At 24.0% G+C, this 24637-nt stretch overlaps 2 protein-coding genes across 4 annotated transcripts in view; one reads left to right on the top strand and one right to left on the bottom strand.

The window, feature by feature from the left end:
* Nucleotides 1–984: 984 nt before the first annotated feature.
* LOC122853250 (NADH dehydrogenase [ubiquinone] flavoprotein 1, mitochondrial) lies at nt 985–3709 on the top strand. Its single transcript, XM_044153607.1, has 6 exons — nt 985–1117; nt 1303–1373; nt 1673–2341; nt 2433–2665; nt 2800–3003; nt 3083–3709. The coding sequence occupies exons 1-6, from the start codon at nt 1069–1071 to the stop codon at nt 3270–3272; spliced, it is 1416 nt and encodes a 471-aa protein (XP_044009542.1). The 5' UTR covers nt 985–1068; the 3' UTR covers nt 3273–3709.
* A 1350-nt stretch (nt 3710–5059) lies between these two features.
* Nucleotides 5060–24637, bottom strand: part of LOC122853239 (RNA pseudouridylate synthase domain-containing protein 2-like) — a 69950-nt gene continuing 50372 nt past the window's right edge. For all 3 annotated transcript variants that reach the window (XM_044153586.1, XM_044153587.1, XM_044153588.1), the window contains 4 exons: nt 22571–22793; nt 12051–12138; nt 7060–7236; nt 5060–6950 (listed from right to left, as the gene is read on the bottom strand). In XM_044153586.1, coding sequence (XP_044009521.1) covers nt 6156–6950; nt 7060–7236; nt 12051–12138; nt 22571–22793 — 1283 coding nt within the window. In that variant the 3' untranslated portion in view covers nt 5060–6155. The remainder of the gene's footprint in view (nt 6951–7059; nt 7237–12050; nt 12139–22570; nt 22794–24637) is intronic.

Here is a 24637-nt window from a genome sequence, read left to right as displayed (position 1 = left end):
TTTATTTCAATTAAAATTTAAATCAATTGAGAAAGCAAATTTAATAGTTTAAATATAGGCCTTGGTTGATTAAGGTAACGATGAAGGTTTTATAAATTATAATCGATATAAAAAATAACTTACTCATTTCATAAAATTCATTATCAGCTGCAACATTTTTACGTTTTTTTAAAAACGATCTTCTGACACTAAGCAACACTAAGATTTTTAGTTATCGGAATCGGCTCATAACTTGAGTTTAATTTTAGCGATTTATATTATAACAACTAACAAGTTATGAATAGTGTAAATTAGTTTTTTTATTTATATACAAAGTTCAATCGTACCATAAAAACTAAATTAAAAAAATCGAATAAATTAAATAACTACAGAAAAAAAAAAAATCTCATAGTTATTTAATTTATTCAGTTTTTTAAATTTAGTTTTAATTAAGCCAGCATTATTAAATACCCATCAAAATCCCCAATTGCAATGTACACTACTGAGGAATTTTGTATATTCAACAGAATATTATTTTTTTTTTTCTGCAATTTTTTCGTAATGTCAATTTAACAATATAAAATATTCTTATTCAAAGTATTGGCTTAAATGGAGAATTAAAATTTCATCCTTTTTGTTTTCTTGACTTTTCCTAACTCCTTAATTTATTTTATTCTGTCTTTTTTTGATAGAAATATTTTTCCGAGCTTTTTCTCCGTAATTTACCCATTCCGGGAAAAATGAAAGGATGCAGAGAAATATTTATAACAGTGTTTTATTATTTTTCTATTTTCCAGCTAAATAAAAATGATTCCAATAAAATCTAAAAATATCACCGTAAACAAATTAGCAAAATCGAAGAAATAAATATTTACGTAGATAAAATTAAATTGAATTATAATTTATAACTTATAAATTGATTCAAATATTCAGGTGCTATTACATTGTTGTTTGTTTTTTTTAGTAATTACATTTTTTTTTTTATCAAGTTGGTAAACTGTCTAGAGTCCCTACATAAATGTTTTGGTAATATATGGATTGACACATACAATCACAAATTAATAAATAAATTATTGTCAGTTTATAAAAATGGCGAGTGCCATAAGTCGTTGTGCTCTAATCTCCAGTCGACAATTAAGTAAGTTTATCCAATAATTTGCAATCTTTTCAACAATAAAAAGTGATAACAACAAACCAAAAAAACCAACTCAAATTTAAACTCATTGATAAAGTGATAATTGTGAAAGCTTATTGTTATTTCCTACAACGTAATTTGTGACTTATGTAATTTTATAAATAACAACATTAAAAATATATTTGCAGATCGTCTAGGAGGTGTACTGACGACAACACAAAATGCAAGGACATTTGCTGATGCAGCTCCAGAGGGAAAGGTATTTTAATTATTTAATTTATTTATTAATCAATAACAATCAATAATATGTACTTTCAAACAATTACCCTACAATTTTGTTACTACAAATTGTGCAATACGTCGCAATAATATAATTACCAATTCAATTGACGTCAGTGAATCACCTGTAAATATCAAATTAGATAATTCATTAAATAAATATTAAATTGATGAAATTAAAAATTATAAACAATTAAAAAACAAGTGTTATATTATTGTTTAAAATAATTATTTTCTTGAATGTAAATTTGTTAATTGAATTTCTAATAATAATTGCAGAAATATGGAAGTCCACTTAATGATCAAGATAGAATTTTTACAAATTTATATGGACGACATGATTGGCGTTTGAAAGGTTCATTAAAACGTGGTGATTGGTACAAGACAAAAGAGATACTTGATAAAGGAGTAGAATGGATTATAAATGAAGTTAAAGTATCTGGTTTAAGAGGTAGAGGTGGTGCTGGTTTTCCATCAGGAATGAAATGGTCATTTATGAATAAACCATCAGATGGTAGACCAAAATATTTAGTTGTTAATGCTGATGAAGGTGAACCAGGTACATGTAAAGATCGTGAAATAATGCGTCATGATCCACATAAACTTGTTGAAGGTTGTTTAATTGCTGGTAGAGCTATGGGTGCATGTGCTGCATATATTTATATACGTGGTGAATTTTATAATGAAGCATCAAATATGCAAGTTGCTATTGCTGAAGCATATCAAGCTGGTTTAATTGGTAAAAATGCATGTGGTTCTGGTTATGATTTTGATATATTTGTACAACGTGGAGCTGGTGCATATATATGTGGTGAAGAAACAGCATTGATTGAATCAATTGAGGGTAAACAAGGTAAACCAAGATTGAAGCCACCTTTTCCAGCTGATGTTGGTCTTTTTGGATGTCCAACAACTGTAACAAATGTTGAAACAGTTGCTGTTGCACCAGTAAGTTAATTAATCAATTGAACATCATATAGGTATATTTATTTTTTAATAAATCAATTAATTAATAATATTTTATTTCTAAAAACAATAGACAATATGTCGTCGTGGTGGTACATGGTTTGCTTCATTTGGTCGTCCTCGTAATCATGGTACAAAGCTCTTTAATATTTCTGGTCACGTAAATAATCCCTGCACAGTTGAGGAAGAAATGTCAATACCAATGAAGGAGCTTATTGAGAGACATGCAGGTGGTGTTATTGGAGGATGGGATAATTTACTTGGTGTTATTCCCGGTGGATCATCAACTCCCATTATTCCAAAGAGGTTATTATATATTCTATAACTACTCTTTTTAAAAATACATATTACCTTGATTTATTTTAATAATTAAATTGTTTATTATTAGTTTGAAAAGGAGACTGATAATAAATATTAATAACATATTTAATTTTTAACAGCGTATGTGATACTGTTCTTCTGGATTTTGATGATCTTGTTAGAGTACAAAGTTCATTTGGTACTGCTGCATTGATTGTGATGAACAAGCAAACTGATGTCATCAAGGCAATTCAACGTCTCATCAGTTTTTATAAACATGAATCGTGTGGTCAGTGCACTCCATGCAGAGAAGGTATATCCTGGATGTACAAAATAATGAGCCGGTATGTTTTTTTTTTCTCCTTATAATTATTAACGAATGAAAGGTCGATATTTTATATTTGATATGTAATTTTTAATTAGATTTGTCGAGGGTAATGCTGAGGTGCACGAAATTGATATGCTTTGGGAATTAACAAAACAAATTGAACTTCACACAATCTGTGCATTGGCTGATGGTGCTGCTTGGCCAGTTCAAGGTCTCATTAGACACTTTAGACCAGCTATTGAAGAAAGAATAATTAACTTCAAGCAACAACGAGCAACAAATTAATAGTTTTTTTTACTTGATTATAATATCAAAGTAAAATTTAATAAACAAACAAAAAAGATACTATTTAATTTATAATAAATTCTTTTTTAAATTATCTCAGTCCAAACAAATTGTTATTTGTTTTTATGTGTAAATAGTGTGGCTGATTGATAGACTTTTTTTTTTTTTTTTTTTTTTCATTTTCAAACACGTATTCTTCACTCAGACATTGTCAAGTTGATAAAATTTAATCGAATTGTATTGGAATAAAAAATAATAAAATTGAAAAAACATTGTGAATATACTAAAAGTTTGAAATCGAATGTTTTAGTTATTTATTTTTCTTATAAAATTTTGCAGAGTGTATCCAATTCCATGCTTCACTGTTCACGTTTTTAAACTTAAATTATAACATATTAGAAACTAAAAGTTTTAAAGTTGGTGTTGTGGAACGTTGACTTATATAATTGCGTTATATTTATGCTTGAAAATCGAAAAGAAAAAAAGGAAATAAAGATGCGACTTGTCCTGTTGCGTATGTGTTTTTTATCATTGAAAAATTTAGCTCAATATGAGAATTATTATCTAATTTTCAATTCAAATTATTCAAGCAATTAGTTGTCCACTTGAAAAAAATCTATAACCAGCAAAAAATCTACCTGATAAATAAAAAATAAAAGAACATTTCTTTGATTATCTCTCTTGATTTTTTTTTTTTTTTTCTTTTACGTTCAACATGAAAATATTACAAGCCCTGAAAAATTAATGCAAAGATTGGTTTTTTTTTCTGGGTTAACGGGCCTCTTGTTCTCGATTTATCACCGTTGATCTTCCATTGAACCTCACGTTCGTACTTCAAGCCTCAGGTACCTTGATAAAGAACAAAGAAAAAAAAAAAAAAGAAGAGAATTTTACATAAAGGAAAAATATGTACGTAACAAGTGGCAAATTATTGAACGATGATAATTAGCATTTTAATCATTTCTTATTCAAGAGAAATTTTATTTATAATTTTTTTTTGTTTTTTTTTTATTGACAAACGCTCACTATCCATTTATGAATTTTTTTTTTTTAACGTTTACCATGTCATTACAATGTGCGTATACAATATATTTATAATAATATATACAAAAGCGTTTTTTCCATATTTTTTTTTTTTTTTTTTTTTGTTGCCACTAGTAATCGGGACTTGTCTTTTTCGCATATACCCTCGCATTTTTTGTTTAAAAATTTAATTTTTTATACCCCACAAACATAGGTTTTAATTAATTAATTAATTTTTTTTATTTTATTTTTACTTAGGTGATTAAAAGTTACATAGTTAATGATTATTTTTTATTTTTTTTTCTTTGTTAGTAAGCGCACAAACTGTCTTTTATGATAGGTCCGTTTTGGCTTTCACCAAATTGTTTTTTAATTTTAATATTTAATCCTAACTTCATTTAGCTAGATTTTTAAATTTTCTTAATATAATTTTTTTAAAATCCCTGCATGCGTGCTTGATCACAAAGCCAATTTATTATGATATTCGTGATTGTATTATAACAAATTCATGATTTTCATTATCATCATCCTGACACATAGCGAAAATTTATTATCACTTGTTTATAAACGATATGATTTCATATTAATTTTTAAATAATTCATGCGCAATGCTCTCCTTGTTGGCACACGCTTACTCAGAAAATTATATATTTATTTTTTTTTTAAATCAAATAATTCATATGTCACACACATCATTCAATTACTATTATTATTTCTTTTTCATTTATATATCAATAATCGGCCTATAAAAATAGACGTTTCTATATTCTTGGATTTTTATTTTTTTCATTTAACAAGATTCCTGCTGTGTGAACAATTTACTTGAACACACATGACATTATCATTGACGTATAAAAAAAATTAACTACATAAACAATCCTTTTTTTAATTTCATTTCATTTAAAATAATTTTATATATATCAGCAATGCACAATGCAAAATCAAAAGGAAATTGTGTTTTGTATAATTATCTATCGCAATAAAATATTTTTGATATCTTTTTTTTTGTTTTAATTAATATAATTATGAAACTGCGCAAAGATGATAATGTTTTTTTAACATTTATATTTCTCTTTTTTATTAAAGCACCATTAAGCGCTAATTATTATTGAATTTAATTTTTAATAATTTTGTAATGTCATTGATATATCAATTGACCCGGTATAATTAGTATCACAAGCGAACAAAATTTACAATACATTTGTTCGACAAAAAAAAAATATATAAAAACATTTATTTTGATATAATGTTCATTGCAGTTTTATGAGAAAAAAAAATATATATATCCAGGTTAAAACAATAGTAATAATTAATATGAAGCAACTTGCAAGCTGTCAACGAGTGGCTGATTAAATGTGATTTAAAAAATAGAACAAGAAGAAATAAGTTGATAAAAATATAATAATAACAACGCTTAGACACATGATTGGCTATACAATAATTGTAATAACCGAAAGCAACTATGTATAAATGTATATTTATATATAATACGTTCAATAAACGTGGCTGATTTTAATTATTCAAGGGCTTGATCTGTTGCATTCACAGAGCACCGCGCCTGCGTTTTTACAATTTTTTATAATTTTTCACAAATATGTTATTCAAAAATTTGCAAATGTCTCAAGTTATTTGATTGGATCAATCCGAATATCAATGAAACTACTGCAAACAGTTGGAAGGCACGGGGTAGGATATCAAAAAAGGATACGGAGGTACATGTTTATTTGTTTTCTTTTTTTTTTTCCTTTTTTTTATTTATTTTTTTATGATTTTTTTTTCCTTTAAATTACTTTTCTATTGTTAAAAAATGAAAAAAAAAAAAAAATTAATTTTTTTATAGATCAATGATGTATTTGATGACTATCGATCATCATTAGCATCAGCCCAATCAGATGCTGCCCAAACAGGTAAAGGTGTTTCATATTCCCATCCAGGTCCACTGTATCTCCAAGCATGAAGATACATAACAAGATCAGATGGTTTTGGATCACGATATTTAACTTTACATTCATAACAATGTTTATCAATAGTTACTTTGTCATTTGTAAAATTTGAATCTAGTGGTTCACTACCAGTTTGTGTACCAACAGTTACTTTAAGTGCTGATGATACTTGTTGTTGTTGAGATTGTGATTGTGATGATTGTGATGATTGTTCATCTTCAATAATACCTGGTGTTGATGATGGTGAACCAGCATCTTTATCAGTACTTGCATTTGATTCTCTATCTTCAATATCAAGTTTTGGTTTAAATAAACTCATTTCTGAATCACCATCCATACCAAGCCAATTTTCAGCATTATGAATACCAATTAAATCTTTAACAAGTTCTTCATCTGATTTACCAATATTACCACCTTTTCCTTTTTCTGGACCAAATACAGTATGATTATAAAGTGGATCATTTATAACTGGATAACCAAGATATTGTAAATGTACACGTATTTGATGCATTCTACCAGTTTGAGGTTTACATAGTACAACTGATGACTTTCCATTGTAACTTAAACGTTTAAAACGAGTTAAACAATCTTTACCTTTTTCAGATACTTTACACACTCCAATTTTATATGATACAACTTCGATTGATTCTGAACATATTATTTCTTCATCTGGAAATTCACCTTCAACACGACATACATATTGTTTATGGACCTGAAATAAAAAATAAATAAAAATAAAATACAATTTTATTAAACACTTGAATATATTTATGCGTCAACATGTTGTTTCATTTTTTATTGTTTTAATTTAGTTTTAGTACCTGACGATTTCTAATTTGATGCTCCATTTGTCTGGCTTTTTTTGGTGTTCTTCCAAATAGCAAAATTCCACTAGTCAACCTATCCAATCTATGAATTGTTCGTAAATTTTTTAAATTATACTCTTTAGCCAGTATAAAAACCACAGTATTGTGACGATAACGACCGCAAGGATGTACCTGTAATCAGTCATTAAATAAATGTCATTAATTTTTTTCTCATTTATAAAATGTACATGTAATTTAAAATTAAATGTATTTTTTAAAAAGTATTTATACGTTCAATTGTCGATATTATTTAATGTATTAAAAAAAAAACAAAATAAAATTTCATTGTCAATATCACGAGACTAAATTGTAATCAACTAATTAAGCTAATTTTTTAATATTAAATCACGTTAAAAGAACTGTTAATTAAGTCGATAAATATAATTAAAAAAATTAAATATTAAATCAATAAATCTGTCTGAAATTTGTGTTTAAAAAAAAAGTTGTCAAAGTAAAAATAAATAGATTGTCTGTTTGTTTAGTGATAATAAAGAAAAAGTAACAAAATGCTAATTAATTATTTTTTTAGTAATAGAAAAAAATCAAGAGATAGATAAAAGACAAGAGAAAACTAATAAATCATGTTTTTTTTTTTAAATTTGTATGAAGGTTTATGCAAACACAACATTGTTGCATGACTTGATAGAAGTTAGTGGATCAGTTTGAGGCAATAATTATTGTATTGATAGTGAAAAAAATAGAATAAACATAGTGCATGTGTGTGTGTGCAAACAGGAAGAAGGAACGTCGTAAATCGTTTAGATGCATCTGTTGTTTTATACAGTCATCGATTAATAAAATAGCAAGTCAATGTATATTTAAAAGGAAGCCATAAAATTTCATGATTGCCACATTGAATAATAGTCAAACCTGTTATTTAAAAATAAATAAACATTTTGCTTTAATTTTTTTTCAATCCAGGTGAATATTATTATAAATAATCACAAAATAAAATACAGCTTAAAAAATTAAATAAATAAAAACTTGGCTCGTTTTAGTTTTTCAGCTGATTTCACGCATGATTTTTAGCTAATACAAAAAAAAAAGCTTCTCGTCTCGCTTATAACTATATTTTTTTACTAAATTTTTTTCTTGTCAAATATTTTTTTTATCTCATTAATATGTATTTTAGTTTTTTTTTTTTTTTTTGTTGCCTAAATTAATATGTAACATATTGAATTTTGTACATAGAGTAAAAAAGAGAATATAAATATAAAAAAGGTAAATAGTTCATGAATCGTACAATTGGATACAAGCCAAAAAATATATTTTTTTTATTTTTTCATTTTTTTTATAACTGAGTTCTTTGCCTTATCATATACGCACGTTTTCACGTGTGGTTTGTAAATATTGGCTTTAAACTACAGTATTTTTTTAAATGGACAAGCAATAAACATGTCACATAAGAAAATAAAATATATGAAAAATGAAATAATGGCAATTTTCGTGGGTCATGTTTAATAATGAATTTTTCTATTTTCATCTTTTCACAGTTGTATAAATTTATTATTATATATATTAATAATTTTTTGACACAATTTTATTTATGTTAAAATTTACTTTGTAAGCAAAACATTTAAATCTCATTAAGATAACAAAAAAAAATACAGAAAAATAAATAAAATTGACGCGTCAAGTAAATAAATAAAATTACTATTAATATTTAATACCATAACTATTTTAATAATAATAATAGTGGTTGCGAGATAGATTGCGTAATAGATGATTGCAATTTTTCGATGCATGGGCCACGGTCAGTTTGTTTTTCCCCGCGATGCAATTACTTTCAGAGTACAGACTTTTTTTTTTTTTTTCCATTTGTTTTATAGAAATATTTGTTTAATTTTTTTGTTGCCTAACACCATCATATTGGATAACTAAAATTTTTTTATTTAGCTTTTTATTTCGTTATCGTTTTAACTTCGACATTTCTCATTCTTCGTGTTTTTCATTTTGAAGGGAATTTTTTTCAGTCCGTTTATGCGAATATATAGCATGAAAAAAAAAAATGTATATTCATGGGGCTATTGTAAGCTAAGGTGTGTATATATATTGACGAATAATAAGTCTTTTGTTTTTACCACGTATATGTATATAAAATAATGTATCACCGTCATGGGAATGTTAAACACGCATACAAAAATATATATGAAAATGGATCGATTACGCAATGCACGCGATCGCCACACCCGTACAGATGCTACTCTAATAATAATTATTTTATATAGTCTCAAGTAGAATATTTACATATCCCCTGTGTCTCATTTAGTCATTTTTCAAATGAATTAAAGATCCATTAACTGATTCTTGCGATACATATAATTATGCATAGAGCTATTGTTTTTTTATTCTAAAAATAAATATAAATAATTGTATAATCAATCTGTTTTAATTTGGATTTTAAATAGTTATTATATGGATATTTAATTTTGATTAATTTATGGTTTTGTTTGATGTAAAATTTAAATGGTTATAAAACTGTAGATTTTTAGATGTAAAATTATGATTTACGGATTTTCTTGTTTTATATTTATCCAGGAAAATCAAGTATTTTCTCAAAATTGAAAATGATATATTGATTTATCTAGTTTTAGTATTTTAAATTTAAAATATAAATTTTTAATTATTTTTTTTTGAATCAATGCAAAATATAAAAGCAAAATTATTTAATTTAATTTTTTTATATTTATTTGACTAATTGTATATAATATTTTAAATTTAATTAAATATCAAAATTAAATTTATTTGCTTAATTTGAGTATTTATAAAATATATATTTCGAGTACAAAATACCAGAACTGGAAAAATAAATTTGAATAAACTAAAATTTTTGTCAGTGTTTATTTTTACATTAAAATTGACTGTGAATGCTTGTTTTTAGAAAATAAATCATTTGAATATTTCAACTATTACTTGAAGATTTAAAAAGTTAAGTAATTTTGTAATATTCAAGTTGAAATAAATTTAATTACTTGACTTTATAAGACAACAAATTATCCACGTTATTTTTATCGTTTATTAATTAATTTTTCTGACAAATAAATAATAGTCTTAAAACTATTTGCATAAAAAATAAAATTTCAATTTGTTTAAAATAAAAAAAACTTGCAAAGTTAATATAAAAAAATAAAAACAAAAAAATAAACTATTACAAATATAATCAATAAAAATTATTTATACAAAATAAATATAAAAGTATAAATTCTTTCTCCAAATAATAATATATTGATGATGTAAATAGATGACCCCATGTTAAACATAAAAATAGAAAAATAATATAATCAAATATGATGATGATGATGATGATGATGATGATTAATCAACCGATTGATCAAACGTGCAAGAGAATTTTTAACCTTTGACTTGATTTAAATATTAAAAATAAAATCCGTTTAAAATAAAAAACCCTTTTAATATTAATATAAAAAATAACTCGTCTATAAACTATTAAACCACGACTCTATTTTAATATATAAAAAAAAAAATTATTTTGTCACTAAAATAAAAAAAATGTTCACTTAATTTTTTTCCATTTATTTATTTATTTTTATTTGTACTTTGTGAGGTCACATTGTTCCCTCATTGCTGTTATTTTCATTCATTTTTTCATGATTCGCATATAACCCACAGTACACACTCAGATTTGTACATGTTAAATTTAAAAATTTATATTTTCCATTCTTTCAACATGAATATGGAAATATTTCGACGCAGATATCACAGTCGTATACCGACTCTCACAATGATTTTGCCGTAGTGCACATATACACTGCTACGGGCTCGTTTATCTTAATTAGCAATTCCAGCAATATATATAAAAAAAAAATTAAATTAAATATTAAAAAAATAAAATAGAAAAAGAAGTTTATACACAGTGTTCTTCTGGTAAGCCACACTCTCATCTACCGTTAAAAATAAAATAAAATAAATAAATAAAAAATTCCCTTGTGAAATGCGATTTCTTCTTTCTATAGAATTATCGTTGTCATTCTTTATTTAAACTAAAAACCCTCCATGTTTTTAAATATTTTTATTATCCTCAATATAAAAGCTAAACTTCAAGAAATACATGCTATTTTTTTTTCTCTACCCTACTTTTAAAATCTCTATTAAAAAAAAAAAAAAAATTATATTTTTGTTTGTTAAATAATACTACCTTACTTGAAGACTATAATTCGAAAAAAAAAATATAAAACTATTTTCATCATTCAATGTAAATATAAAAAATAAAAAAATAAAATAAAAATATTGAAAAATGTCATGTGTATTATTCTTTACAATACACTACATAAAATAGACGAAAAAAAAATTTTTTATTCAAAAAATAAATTGTAAGCAAACTCACCAGTTGCTGTATAAACTACTAGAAATAAAATTTCCATCGCGATATTAATAAAAAAAAAAAAATTATAAACAAATAAAAAAATTATATTTTTGATGAAATATATTTGTTATTTGATTACCAATGAATCGTACATGATGATGTAAATCAGTGATGATACATGCTCAAGATGAGGATTGATTTAGCGTGAAAATAAATATCCAAGAAAAATTTAAAAAAGGAAAAAACAAATAGCATAAATTTATAGAAAAAAAAAAAAAAAAAATAGCATACACAAATGGAGTTGATTGAATTGCAAAAAAATAAAGTCTAAGAAGTTTTAAAAAAAAATAAATATACATACACATAATCAAGTTAAATAAGTAAGAAAAATAAAAAATAAAAAATAGAGATTTTAAATAGATAGGCAAGATGATGAAGAATGAATAGAAAAAAATTGAAAGAAGCATAAATATAAACGTGAATATATTTTTTAAAAAAATGTTATTATACTACGTTTCATTTGGCTATAATAAAATTATTAATTTATATTTATTTCATGCAAAAATTAATGCTAAATAAAGTATGATATTTGGCAGTACAGTCATGGCAGTACACCACTTACAGGGATGGAGGCGGGCTTGTTGACAACGACGACATCCTCGTCCATGTGTATCACCGTGATCGGCTCCGAGGTGACTGGCACCTCGTGTCTGCAACACACCAATCGAAACCAGTTTAATTTGGCTTTCTTCGTTTACACTTGCTCAATAAACACAATCATTTTCACACATACAAAATTCAATCAAATATTATTATTACTTTTTTTTTGAGCTTTTTTTTCAGTTTAAAATTGAATTTAAAAAAAAAAAAAGAAACAAAATTATATACTCAAGTGTTTTTCAATTATTTATCAAGTATACATCTGTATAATTTATTTATACACAATTTAAAAACATAAATAAAAATAATAAATCACATGGATGATCTGAAAAATCATTTTTATATTAATGAAGTATTAGAGCAATTCAATGAACATTGTGATTAATAATAAATCCTTAATTTAATAAATCGGTAACATATACGAGCTCTTGACAAACCGCGCGACACCTCAGATGTTTTTTGTTATTATTGTTATAAAAAAATGCATCAGTAGAAATTTACAAAAAAATATATTTTATCTCTTTAAAATGTTTTTTAATTATTGAATATTTCAGAAATACTGTGCAATGAATATTTATTGTAAAAAAAAATTGTTTAAACTTTTAAAAAATTTCAACTTCATAATTTTTCACTGCAGGTCTTTTTATTTTCAATATTTTTTTTTTTACAGTAAATATTTGTTGCAAAGTATTTATAAAATATTCATTAAATAAAGGATATTTTGAAGAAGTAAAATATAATTTTTGTGGGTTTCTACTGATGAACATTGTGATTAATAATAAATCCCTCATTTAATAGATAATTATTATTGTTAAAATACTTAGGATTAAAATATGATATTAATTTAAATTTCGATTTTTGCATAGAAAATAATTTCGAAATTTTTTAAAATTTATAAATAAAATTATTACTAAGAAATTTTTTTGTAGTAATAATTATTTATTAGTGTTTAAAATCATAGCTTGTAAATTAACTTGAAAATTTTTTTACTTGATTTTTAAATAATGAATAAATAAAAATTAAATATTCATTATTTAGCATGATAATCTTTGTTGAGAGTGTCTAAGCTATTTTCTCTTGAATTGTAAATGATTCAAGTTTCTAACCAATGTAAAGTTTTTAAAAGCCAAAACTTTATACCTCAACAATTTAATAGTAAAATTTACTAAACTTGGAGGTTGCATGTGCATCGTTGACATTGTGTATTTAACTGTTTAAATTAATACTTATAATATATGCTAATGTCAATGACATAAAAAAAAAAAGATAAGATGTAATATAATCTACCGTAGTTTATTATTTTTCAACTAATTATATTTGCCATTGATCTACAAATAAAAAAAAACAAATCAAAAGTTTATTTTATTTTTTAATGCAAAGTATATAAAAGATAAAGAAATAATTTAAATATCGCAAACCTGCGGGTACAAAAATGATGGACAAGAGATGTAAAAAAAAATTTTCATAAAAATAATACATACTCAACAAGAGTCATTTACTTTGGTGGTATAGTTAAAATTAAAATTAAAAAAAAAAAATAATAATAATCATCACTACCGCAGGGTTTTTTATTTTTCTTTTTGTCTTTTTTTTAATATATATTTCAGTTGTGTTGTTTTTTTTTAAATATTATTTTTACTATCCTCTGTACTAATCTACAATTTTTTTTATTTCCCATTTTTCTTTTCGAAATTCCACATACTGGAATTTCAATTAAACCCATAAAACTTTAAATTAAAATAAAAAAAAATAGATCATAAAAAAAGTGTAATAAGAATCAAAATTGATTTATTGATTTACAATTTAAATATTAAAAAATACAAATAGAAAAAAAAAAAAATATATTTTATTTAAATTATCTATTGATAAACAAATAAAATAATTTAAATTTTTAATTGATTTATTAATTATTAAATAAACTAAATAAAAAAAAGTCTAATTTTATTTATCAAACAATATAAAATATTGACATGAATTTTAAACAAAGGGCACAAATCATATTGAAGATGTAAAATTCAATTGTCATGACATATTTTGATTAAACACACAATATATGGACTGCATGTACAAGCTTATGAGACGCATAACATGATAATATATATGTCTATTTGAAGCTTATTTATGTTTCCCCAAAGAGACACAGAGATAAAGGGACAATTAACCGTTAAATTTACTCAAAATATCAAATCACTATTGTTAAATCAATTTTGTAAATCCCTCGATAATACCGCAATTGATTGATCAGTATAATTAAATTCTCATATTAAATATTAAATATTTTTTTATAAATTTATTATTTTATTTCACATATACATAAGCCATATTAAAAATAATATCACTTTGTATTTTAAATATATATTTCACAAGCTTATGAAAAAAAATTAAATATAATAATTTTTCAGTGATAAAAACTTTTTTTTACAATTTAAAATATTCAACTTCATATCCGTTTAATTAACGTTGATAATTCCTGAATTGTAACTCAAGATTATAGAAGCTTCAGCTCATCGGATTAACAAACTGATACCAAAGCTTGTATGTATGTCGACAATGCTATTACAACGAATTTAACGTGGTTTCTTGACACGTGTTTGCATTTTATCCAACACACACATATATTGTATATGAAATTTACACACCAAGCTTGATGAGAATGTAAAATACTTTATATTTTTTTTTTAAATTTTTTCATTTGTATAGATAATGTAGTTGGTTTGTTAGTTAAATGCACGCGATCAAGTTAAAAAACTAATGTGAATAAATTTTCTGATTTTTTATTGGTGCAGATGGAGCTTTTGGATTCACTGATATCATCAGAATATTTTGTGATTATTACAGATGGCCGAAAGACGAACAGGTTTAACTTCCATAAATCATTCTGTCACTATTCATATACTGACACACCCTCGATCTGTGCAAAACGCTTTTTACAAATTTATATCATCGTAAAAGTCTCGTTTTCACATATACAAATTGGTGGTTTTTATGTACTTTTTTTTTTTTTTTTTGTCATCATGTTTTTCATTTAATTTTTTTCCTATTTTAATCCACAAAATATTTATAGATGGAAATATTATTATTGTTATTAATAATAATATTATTTATCATACTGAATATATTTTCAATTTTCATCCGTGAATTGGTTTTAATGGATTTTTGAAGTGAGCACTCTAAATTCTCGCAATGATATTCATTTGCAATTTTGTGCGATTCAATGAATTTTATTTAATTATTTATCACAGTATTATTTGTTCGTTTAAATTGATTTTTTATTTTTAATAATATAATGAATATTATATTTTTAATCAATTTATAAAAGGAGAGATATTTTTTTGAAAGTATTTCTTGAGAAATTCATTTGTACATCAAAGAGAAAAAAAAATATAAATTAAAAAAATATTTAAAAAATTTTGTAATGATAAAGAGAAATAAATTTCATTGAAGTATATTTAATTTATATTAATTTAACTGATAATTAGTATGTTTTTTTTTTGTGTAAAAATATTTATTTGATTTCAATTAAAATTGATTGTTTGAATAAATGTTTGTTTGGATATTTTCAATGTCTGATCTCAGCTAATTTTCATCTATCCAATTTTCTCGTCAATTTTTTTTTTAAATTAATTTTTTTTTATCACATTTTCATTCGATTCACTGGTATTTATTTTTTTTCTTCTCAACCTGCAATCTCGTCGTTAATTACCACCTATACACCTCATCATCAGCAGTACCAAAAAAAAAAAAAATATTTAAAATTCAGTTGGTAAAAGAAAAATAAAACAAAGTCAAAAATACTTGTGGTAGTTGGAAAAAAATCACGAGTAGGGAATTTATTCCCTCCCTAAAAGAGAGAGTCAAGAGGAATATAGGAAAAACCTTTTTTTCAATTTTTTTTTTGTGGATTAAAAAAAAGAAATCGAAAAAAGATGAAAAAAAAATTTTCCGAGAAAAGTATATACTGGTCGCAAATGAACCATATTGAGGTAGAGGGTTTGGTTGAATAGCTCTTTTCACCACTCTGTTCTCGTTCTCGTTTATCGTCATGATACCAGTCTTCATGCGGTATTAGACGTAGAAAACTCAACACAATATATAGAGCACATATAGAGGCGAGCAAGGAATCGACAATTTTCGATAGCTTTTATTCACAAAAACCAAATAAAAAAGATAAAAAAATAGGTATATATATATTCTAGCCAGTAGCCTTTATTCAATTTTATTTTTTATATATTTTTTAAATTTGCTTTTTATTTAGTGTATATAATGTATTTGTTGAAAAAGCTCTCGATAGAAAATTATCACGATAGACACCTTATAACATTATACATATACCCATCTTCACTATTATCTTGCTAATTGGGTTATCGTAATTTATCCCTTTATCTATTCTTCCTCAAACCAACTCAATCGTCTCACAATTGAGTACCATGGTAAACCTCATCGACCATCCTAGTCCCAATAGTATTATGTACACTCTTTTTCATCATCTAAAATACATTCTCTTCCTCTTTATCCTTATCCTTTTACTAGATAATTTTATTTATTATTTTTTTATTTATCAATACCCAATAGACTATTCACAAGTTATTGACCTCAACAAAAAATAATATCTCATTTAATGAATACAATATAATTAAAATCATATTCTTCTTCAAAAAAATTAATTAATATTTTTATATATACAATTTATATAACAAAAAAAAAAAACATAATTATTATATTGTTAAAATTAATTTATTAATATTTATTCCAATTATTTTATATATGAATTATTTATATTTAACTGTGAAAATAAATATGATAATTTTATTTTTAGTATTATTGATTATATAAATATTAATAATTGAAGATGATTTTTTTTCTTTTATTTTTAATAAATTGAAATTGATTATAAATGAAAAATAATAATAAATAAAATAGTTGGAAATAATTTGTTCATTGGAATTTAATATTCAGAATGTTGGAGGGTGAGAATGGAAAATATAAAAGAACCAAGTGAATTTCTTCATCTTGGACACCAGGCTTTTACGGACTATATATGCTTGGTTGTGCTATAAAAACCTTTACGGTTTTGTACAAAATAAGAAAAAACTATTGGTACTTATTCTGTTGACTGCTGGCATACATTTTTTGTTTTTATTTTTTTTATATACTGCGATAAAGAAATAAATAAAATTGAAAAAAAACTCAACTGCTTGAATAACAAAAAGTATTAAATACTACCTCTCGTTGATCGTTACTCATTATTTATTTTATTTTTGTGTTTATTTTACTTTATTTATACTTTTGTATACCAACACACAAATTTATATTATTGTTATTATTTATTTATTTTTCTCACCCTTTATGTATATGACAAAACATTGTAAATCTTTTCGGTTGAGAAGATAATAAAAACAGATACAAAGGAGTATAAAAATTTTAAAATTTAAACTCAGAAGAACAAATGTGTGTGTGTCCACTTGGTTTTTTTTTTGTGCCCACAAGTTTTTTCGTTTTATTGTCGACAGTAAAAATTTTGTTTTTTATGATCAAGTTGGCTGGGAAAAATTAGAGAAATAAAAAATTGCTTAAAAGTTAGTGGTATATATTGAGGCTGTTTTTTCAATCGTGTCCCTGAGCATGCATCAGGTATTTTTTTGTTGTTTTATTGGCTTTTATAATCTAAATTTTATCACTGAGGTCATTTATTATTGAGAAACTGCGGTAAAATTGTTATTTTATATTTATCTATAGCTGTCAGATTCAAGTATTCAAAATTAAAAATGATATATTGATTTATCTAGTTTTAGTATTTTAAATTTAAAATATAAATTTTTAATTATTTTTTTTTGAATCAATGCAAAGTATAAAAGCAAAATTATTTAATTTAATTTTTTATATTTATTTGACTAATTGTATATAATATTTTAAATTTAATTAAATATCAAAATTAAATTTATTTGCTTAATTTGAGTATTTATAAAATATATATTTCTAGTACAAAATACCAGAACTGGAAAAATAAATTTGAATAAACTAAAATTTTTGTCAGTGTTTATTTTTACATTAAAATTGACTGTGAATGCTTGTTTTTAGAAAATAAATCATTTGAATATTTCAACTATTACTTGAAGATTTAAAAAGTTAAGTAATTTTGTAATATTCAAGTTGAAATAAATTTAATTACTTGACTTTATAAGACAACAAATTATCCACGTTATTTTTATCGTTTATTAATTAATTTTTCTGACAAATAAATAATAGTCTTAAAACTATTTGCATAAAAAATAAAATTTCAATTTGTTTAAAATAAAAAAAACTTGCAAAATTAATATAAAAAAATAAAAACAAAAAAATAAACTATTATACAAATATATAATCAATTAAAATTATTTAAATACAAAATAAATATGAAAATATAAATTCTTTCTCCAAATAATAATAAATTGATGATGTAAGTAGATGACCCCATGTTAAACATAAAAATAGAAAAATAATATAATCAAATATGATGATGATGATGATTAATCAACTGATTGATCAAACGTGCGAGAGAATTTTTAACCTTTGGCTGGTATTGACCGCTTTCAACATTGCATCTTCAACTTGTTCACACAATTGCCTTCAGTTTCTATCATTCAAGATGATTGAGACTAGAAACTTTTCATGGTACTCAATTTATTCATGCATCAATACATAAACCAATGAAGAAATTAATTAAATTAAACGACAAATAACACTTGAGAAAGATCTTTTGTGTTCAATAGTTTATTTCTTTGAAGACTTTTTAAAAAGACATAAAAATACAGTCTAAAATTGAAAATAATATATTCAAATATTACAACAAGATGCAGTATATTTTTTATGCAAGCTGCACATTGCCACTCATTAAAAATTTTTACGATTAAACATCTAGTAAAATTTTATAAATCTTCAAAATAATTTTATATTTAAGTATACTATTTTTCCTAAATTTATATACATTTAAAAAAAAAAACCAACAGAATTTATATAACTAATTTGGATTCTTCTAATCTCAAGTTGAAGGCTTTTTTATTTTTACGGGTTCTCTTATCATTAGACTTTATCGTATATCAAAAGTTTAACTTTTTTTTTTTTTCGTTTATAATTAGAGTGACGTAATATTTTTTATATATTTTTTTGAAGTATGATAAATTAAGTTTTATTTAATCGAATATATAAATTTAATTTTGTAACAATTTTCTGCCCTTTTTGTATCCATGAAAAATAAAATTTTTGGTATTTAAATAATTAAAAAATTACTGTGCTTTCGAACATAATCGAATTCAATTAATTTTGATATTCATTGGTTAAATGATAGTCCTTTTTGTCATATTTAAAACATAAAATCATTGTCGAGCAAATATTAAACCAATGAATTTTCATATTTTATTATTACCAGTAAGCTTTAACTATATTTATACTCTGTGTTTGTTATGGTGGATAATGGAGAGTTAAATTTGAGGATGACATTTATAGATGACATTTATAGCAAACTCCAAATGCATACATACCATTACAATATTTGAATTACCTTGTAATGCGTTTATTGGCATATCACTAATAATTATGCTAATTTTTTTTGATCATTTTAAACATCAATGTACAATGAATTTTATACCAACTTATCATTTTTTTTTTGTCAAATAAAAATTAATTTAAAACTATGCAATCCTTTAGATAAAAAAAAAAGCTTTAGTGGTTTTTTTTAAAAAATCAAATCATTGATTGCTCGTAAAATCGTAAAATATTATTCAATTAAAAAAATAAAAAAAGAAACAGTAGAAATGGAAGTAAAATCAATGGAATTTTTCGATATCAGTGTTAATATTTGACCATAATTATAAATTGGCTAAAAGTGAATATTAAATATTAATTTTTAAATTAACAAATTTGAGTTTCATTGAGTTAAAATATATATAGAATTTGAAATGACTTATCGTTAATTATAAATTGCCATTCTCATGTCCAAATGAATTATTAAATATTCTATATGAAATCCAATTGGTAATATAAATTTATAAATTTAAATTTATATATATATAAGTCACATTTCCGGTTATACAATTATAACATTTAAAAAAAGACGATCGATGAAAGAAAAAAAAAAAAAGTTACGATCAAGTTGCGTGCCTTTATGTGCCTTTATGAAAAATGTGCATAATCATCAACGTTGTGGTTATTCTTTCAGTTGTATTTTTAATAGTTTATGTTCTCTTCATTGCTTATCATCAAATGTGATATGTAATCAGTTTGAATAAAAGATTGATGGATTTGTTTAAAAAATATATAAATAACCTTTTTTGTCTGGCATCAGAGTAATTATAATTTTAACAAAAAAATAAATAAATGTAAGTAGAAAAAAATTCATGTTGTATGTGTGATGAAAAAAAAATTCAATTAAGAGATAAAATATAAAAAAAAGGTAGTTATTTTTGAAAAATAATACTCAAATTAATTGGACTATTGATAGAGTATTAATTAAAATTTTTTGAAACGTTTATTTCGTTAAATTTAATGTGATTTTGTGGTACTTGTAAACAAAGCATCAATATAAAAATTTAATAGATGTATTTAAAAATATATACAGATAAATATTACGGTCATATAAATGTCACTCGCGCAGCATATAGTGAATAAAAAGTTTTTTTTTCTTTTACTTATTTTTAGCGAGGCAGGTGAGCTTAATTGGAGCTTTTTAAGAGACTGCGGTGTGTTACTGGAGTAAGAAGAATATTTTAAGCGGTGAAAAGAAGATGATGACGATGATAATAATAATAAAAAAAATAAATAAAAAAGTCACTGAGTGTTGAATTTCACTTGCTACCCTTATTTTTTATTTTTTTATCCAGTAAAATTGGCTACTGACTTTTTTTTTTCTCTTCTTCAAGCTAATTTGTCTTTACCATATTTTTTACTTACTTTACATTTTTATTTTTCATAAAAAAATATTAACAACATACAAAAGAACTTGGGGATTTTTTTTTTTATCATAACAACAAATATTTGGGATAAAAAAAATGCTTTTTTTCGACTAGTTTTACTTGTATTGTAGGATGATAAAAATTTGAATAAATAAAAAAGTAATAAAATTTTTTTAGAAGAGTATTGTAATAATTGTCATGAATGATTTTAGAGATAAATTTTTTTTTTTTTAACAAACTTTAGCTACTTTATTACACAGTCAGACGTGTTTTTTGTTTATTTTGGTTCAGAGTCTTCCAAGTCTATAAATTCAACAAATTGACAAGTTGGCCAGAATTCGATTATTTTGTAAATGTCTTATTTGTAAAAGAATTCATCACAAGTGTCGGTGTACAAATATATATTTCTGATTTTCAATTGAACTCATTGCCAAGATTGTTGTAAAAACTATAAAACTTTTGACATGATTTATTTGGACAGGATAAATGTCTCAACTGCATCCAACAAGAATCAACAGTTTAAAAATAAATTCAAAAAATAAAACAAACCGTTAGAAATGAAAAAAAATAACAAAAAAAAAAAACCAACAAACACTTTGAAAATAACAAGTACATTTATATTGATATTGTTCTTGTTGTATTAATTTATATTTTTTTTCTCTGATGCTGTACACATCTTTGGATTATATAATCAACATTTTCACTTTGTATCAAAGTAAAACAGTAAAATATAATCTGTTGAAAACATTGTGAGGAAAAAAAATAATATTTTTAGCAAAAAAAAAAATACAGACGAGCTTTTACCAACCCTCATTGATTAACATTATTATTATTATTTTTTAATCATCAACTTTTAGAAAAAATAATAATGAAAATTTAATATCCACACGTTTGTTTTAGGATAGATATAAATTTTATATAATTGTCCAATTCTAGTGTTAAAGGCCAGTGCTTGTTTCACATTTTTTTTTTTGTTTTTTTTTCCTTTTGCTTTATCATTTTCAAGGATATATGCACTTTCTGACTGGGTTAAGCCACGCCACTCGTTTTCAAAAAGGATAAAGTAGAAAAGCATCCAACAGAGGAATTTCCATATCATTTTTTTTTTTTTTTTTTCTCACTCTTTTTTCTCTTGGAAAATATTTCATAATATTCGTGTTTTTTTATTTTTTCTTTGGTGACAGTTTTCATCATATATTATTTATTGTATTTGATAGAATTTTTCATATTTCATTTTTTCTTTAAATTTAATTTTAGATAGATCTATTTATTTTATTTTCGATAGTAAAAATGTAATGGTTGACTTTACTGTCGTTTTATTGACAAAATAATTTACGAACAATTTAATGTAGATAGGTATTTAAAAATAAAGTTTGTTCATTAAAAAAAAATATTGTTAAAATTTAAAAAAATATATAAACGAGCTTTCAAAAAGCTGAAGAATATTAAAATTCATTTGTTAATAATTAAAATAAACAAACTAAGTAACTATTTTATTTTGAATTGGAGATAATAGTAATTAATTTAATTAATTATAGTATTTGGTAAATCTTACCTGTGCACAATATTTGCTAGTAGATCATTGTGACGCAATCTGTAGTCAACATCAACAGTTTGATAATTGACTGTAAGTGTACCAGCACGAATGCATCTTTCATATTCCTCAGCTGGATGAGCACGAAATTCACGTGCAAATACTTCCAGTATTTTTTCACCAACCCATCTGCCTTTGGTAAACGTTGTAAATGTAAAATAGTACGGATAAACCTTACGAAGACCTGCAACAAAATCATTTCATCTTCAACAATAAATCTCAAATTTAATCTTCAATAAGCTTCAGGTTAAACTTGAAAAATCATTAGAAACTCGTAACCTCAATCCTGCATCATTTGACTATGTCAATGGAGATTAAAAATCAAAGTTCAAAGAAAAAAAAAAAAACAAAAATACAATGATTCAAATTGATGTTACACATAGGTGATGATGATGATGAAAAAAAAAAAAAATAATAATAAAAACGTGCCAAGAAGATTAGATGCTTACTTATGATATAGAAAATAGTATAAAAAAAAAAAAATATCATGATAAGTATGTATACACATGACAGACTGGACTTGAAAAGTGAAGAGACTTTTCAACAACTCAACGGCTCTTTCGTGGTTTCAGAAAACAATGCTACTCGTTTGTGTGCGAATGTGTATATATCTTCATAAAAATACTCTCTCGTTGCACATTGCACTTTCTCTCTCTCTCTGTCCTTTTTTTTTGTGTTATATGTTAGTACACAAATATGTGTTTGTAACACAAATAAACCAAAGGAAAAAAAAAAAGAGACAAGAGAAAGAAAACGAGCAAAGTGCTGGAAGATTTTTGAGAGCTTCAAGAAACTTTAACGCGCGTTCTTGAGACCTGGATGAAACATGGCAAAGAGGTAAAGGAAAAACAAGGCTAGAAAATATCTCCACACCTGCTTTTATTCTTCCTTTTCATTTCATCTGCCCTCATTTTAGTTTTATTTTATTTTTTGCTTTTTTAACACCAACCACGGTGACTTGCATAATTCCCCTGAGGCTTCCGGACTTTACAAGAGACGCGAAAGGAATTCCTGCTACCGAGTTGCGTCTGACGTAATAATACACAAATTTCTTTTTCTTAATTTTTTTTTTTTTTTTTACCTACCTAGCAACCTCTGATTATATATATATATTTATACAAGTAGGTATATATTTTACTATGGTAATCATTTTACTTTGGCTGTAACCCTTTGAACTCTGTACGCTTTTAAAATTGTTATAAAATTAGAAAAAAAAAATAGAAAAGAATACTTGCTTTTGCACGAATAAATAACAAGTCATTTAATGAAATAGATTTTTCATGTATAATAATAACAACAGTGTATTTTCTTTGGTCAAATTTGATTTGAAGTTTGTTCAACTGTTCATGTTGCTCAACTGAATGCGTGATTGTGCTCAGATCGATCCAATTGAACTCGACTGATTGAGTAAAATAGAAAAAAATGAAATAAAAAAAAAAAAAGAAAACAATAGAAAATCACAAAAGAAAAATAGAATGAACATTTCAAACTGTCAATAATTATCTTATTCGAATTTTCATCATAAAAAAAAATTGTTTTTCTTTTTTTTTTTTTTTGTTATTTCAAAGAGATCATTTCCGTTGTAGACTATATTCGTGGAAAATTTAGGAGAACAAGAGATTGATGGGTGGACAGATATAAACACAACGAAAAAAAAAAAAATAATCAAAAAATGATTGGTACAAAAATAGGGGTTAATAATCCGGTAATGTGAAATCCTGTACAGACGATGGACTAAATTTTTAATTGAGTTTTTTTATTTTTGTTTTTTGATCAAACATTATTTTTGTAATAACAAAAAAATGAATTAAATAAATAGTTTTTATATAATTTATTTATATGAAGAAAAATTATTTGGTTTTATTTACTTTTATTGTATTTATTTTAGTTTTATTTTGTTTATATTAAAAATAGTATCAAGCAAAGTGCAAAGTAGATTATTGTTTTATTTAATATATTTAATGTTATATTTGGTTTATTTATTTTTATTATTTTTTCTACTTGTTTAAATGTATTTTATCAGAAACT

Source organism: Aphidius gifuensis, linkage group LG3, assembly GCF_014905175.1.
Source record: "Aphidius gifuensis isolate YNYX2018 linkage group LG3, ASM1490517v1, whole genome shotgun sequence".
In the NCBI taxonomy this organism is placed as follows: Eukaryota; Metazoa; Arthropoda; class Insecta; order Hymenoptera; family Braconidae; genus Aphidius; species Aphidius gifuensis.
This window is presented reverse-complemented; position numbering and strand designations above follow the sequence as displayed.

Excerpts from the sequence above, each read along its gene's own strand:
- LOC122853250 (XM_044153607.1), top strand. The coding sequence starts at position 1,069 with ATGGCGAGTGCCATAAGTCGTTGTGCTCTAATCTCCAGTCGACAATTA. Across the intron at positions 1,374-1,672 it reads ATGCAGCTCCAGAGGGAAAG|AAATATGGAAGTCCACTTAA; the intron begins GTATTTTAATTA and ends TAATAATTGCAG. Across the intron at positions 2,342-2,432 it reads AAACAGTTGCTGTTGCACCA|ACAATATGTCGTCGTGGTGG; the intron begins GTAAGTTAATTA and ends TAAAAACAATAG.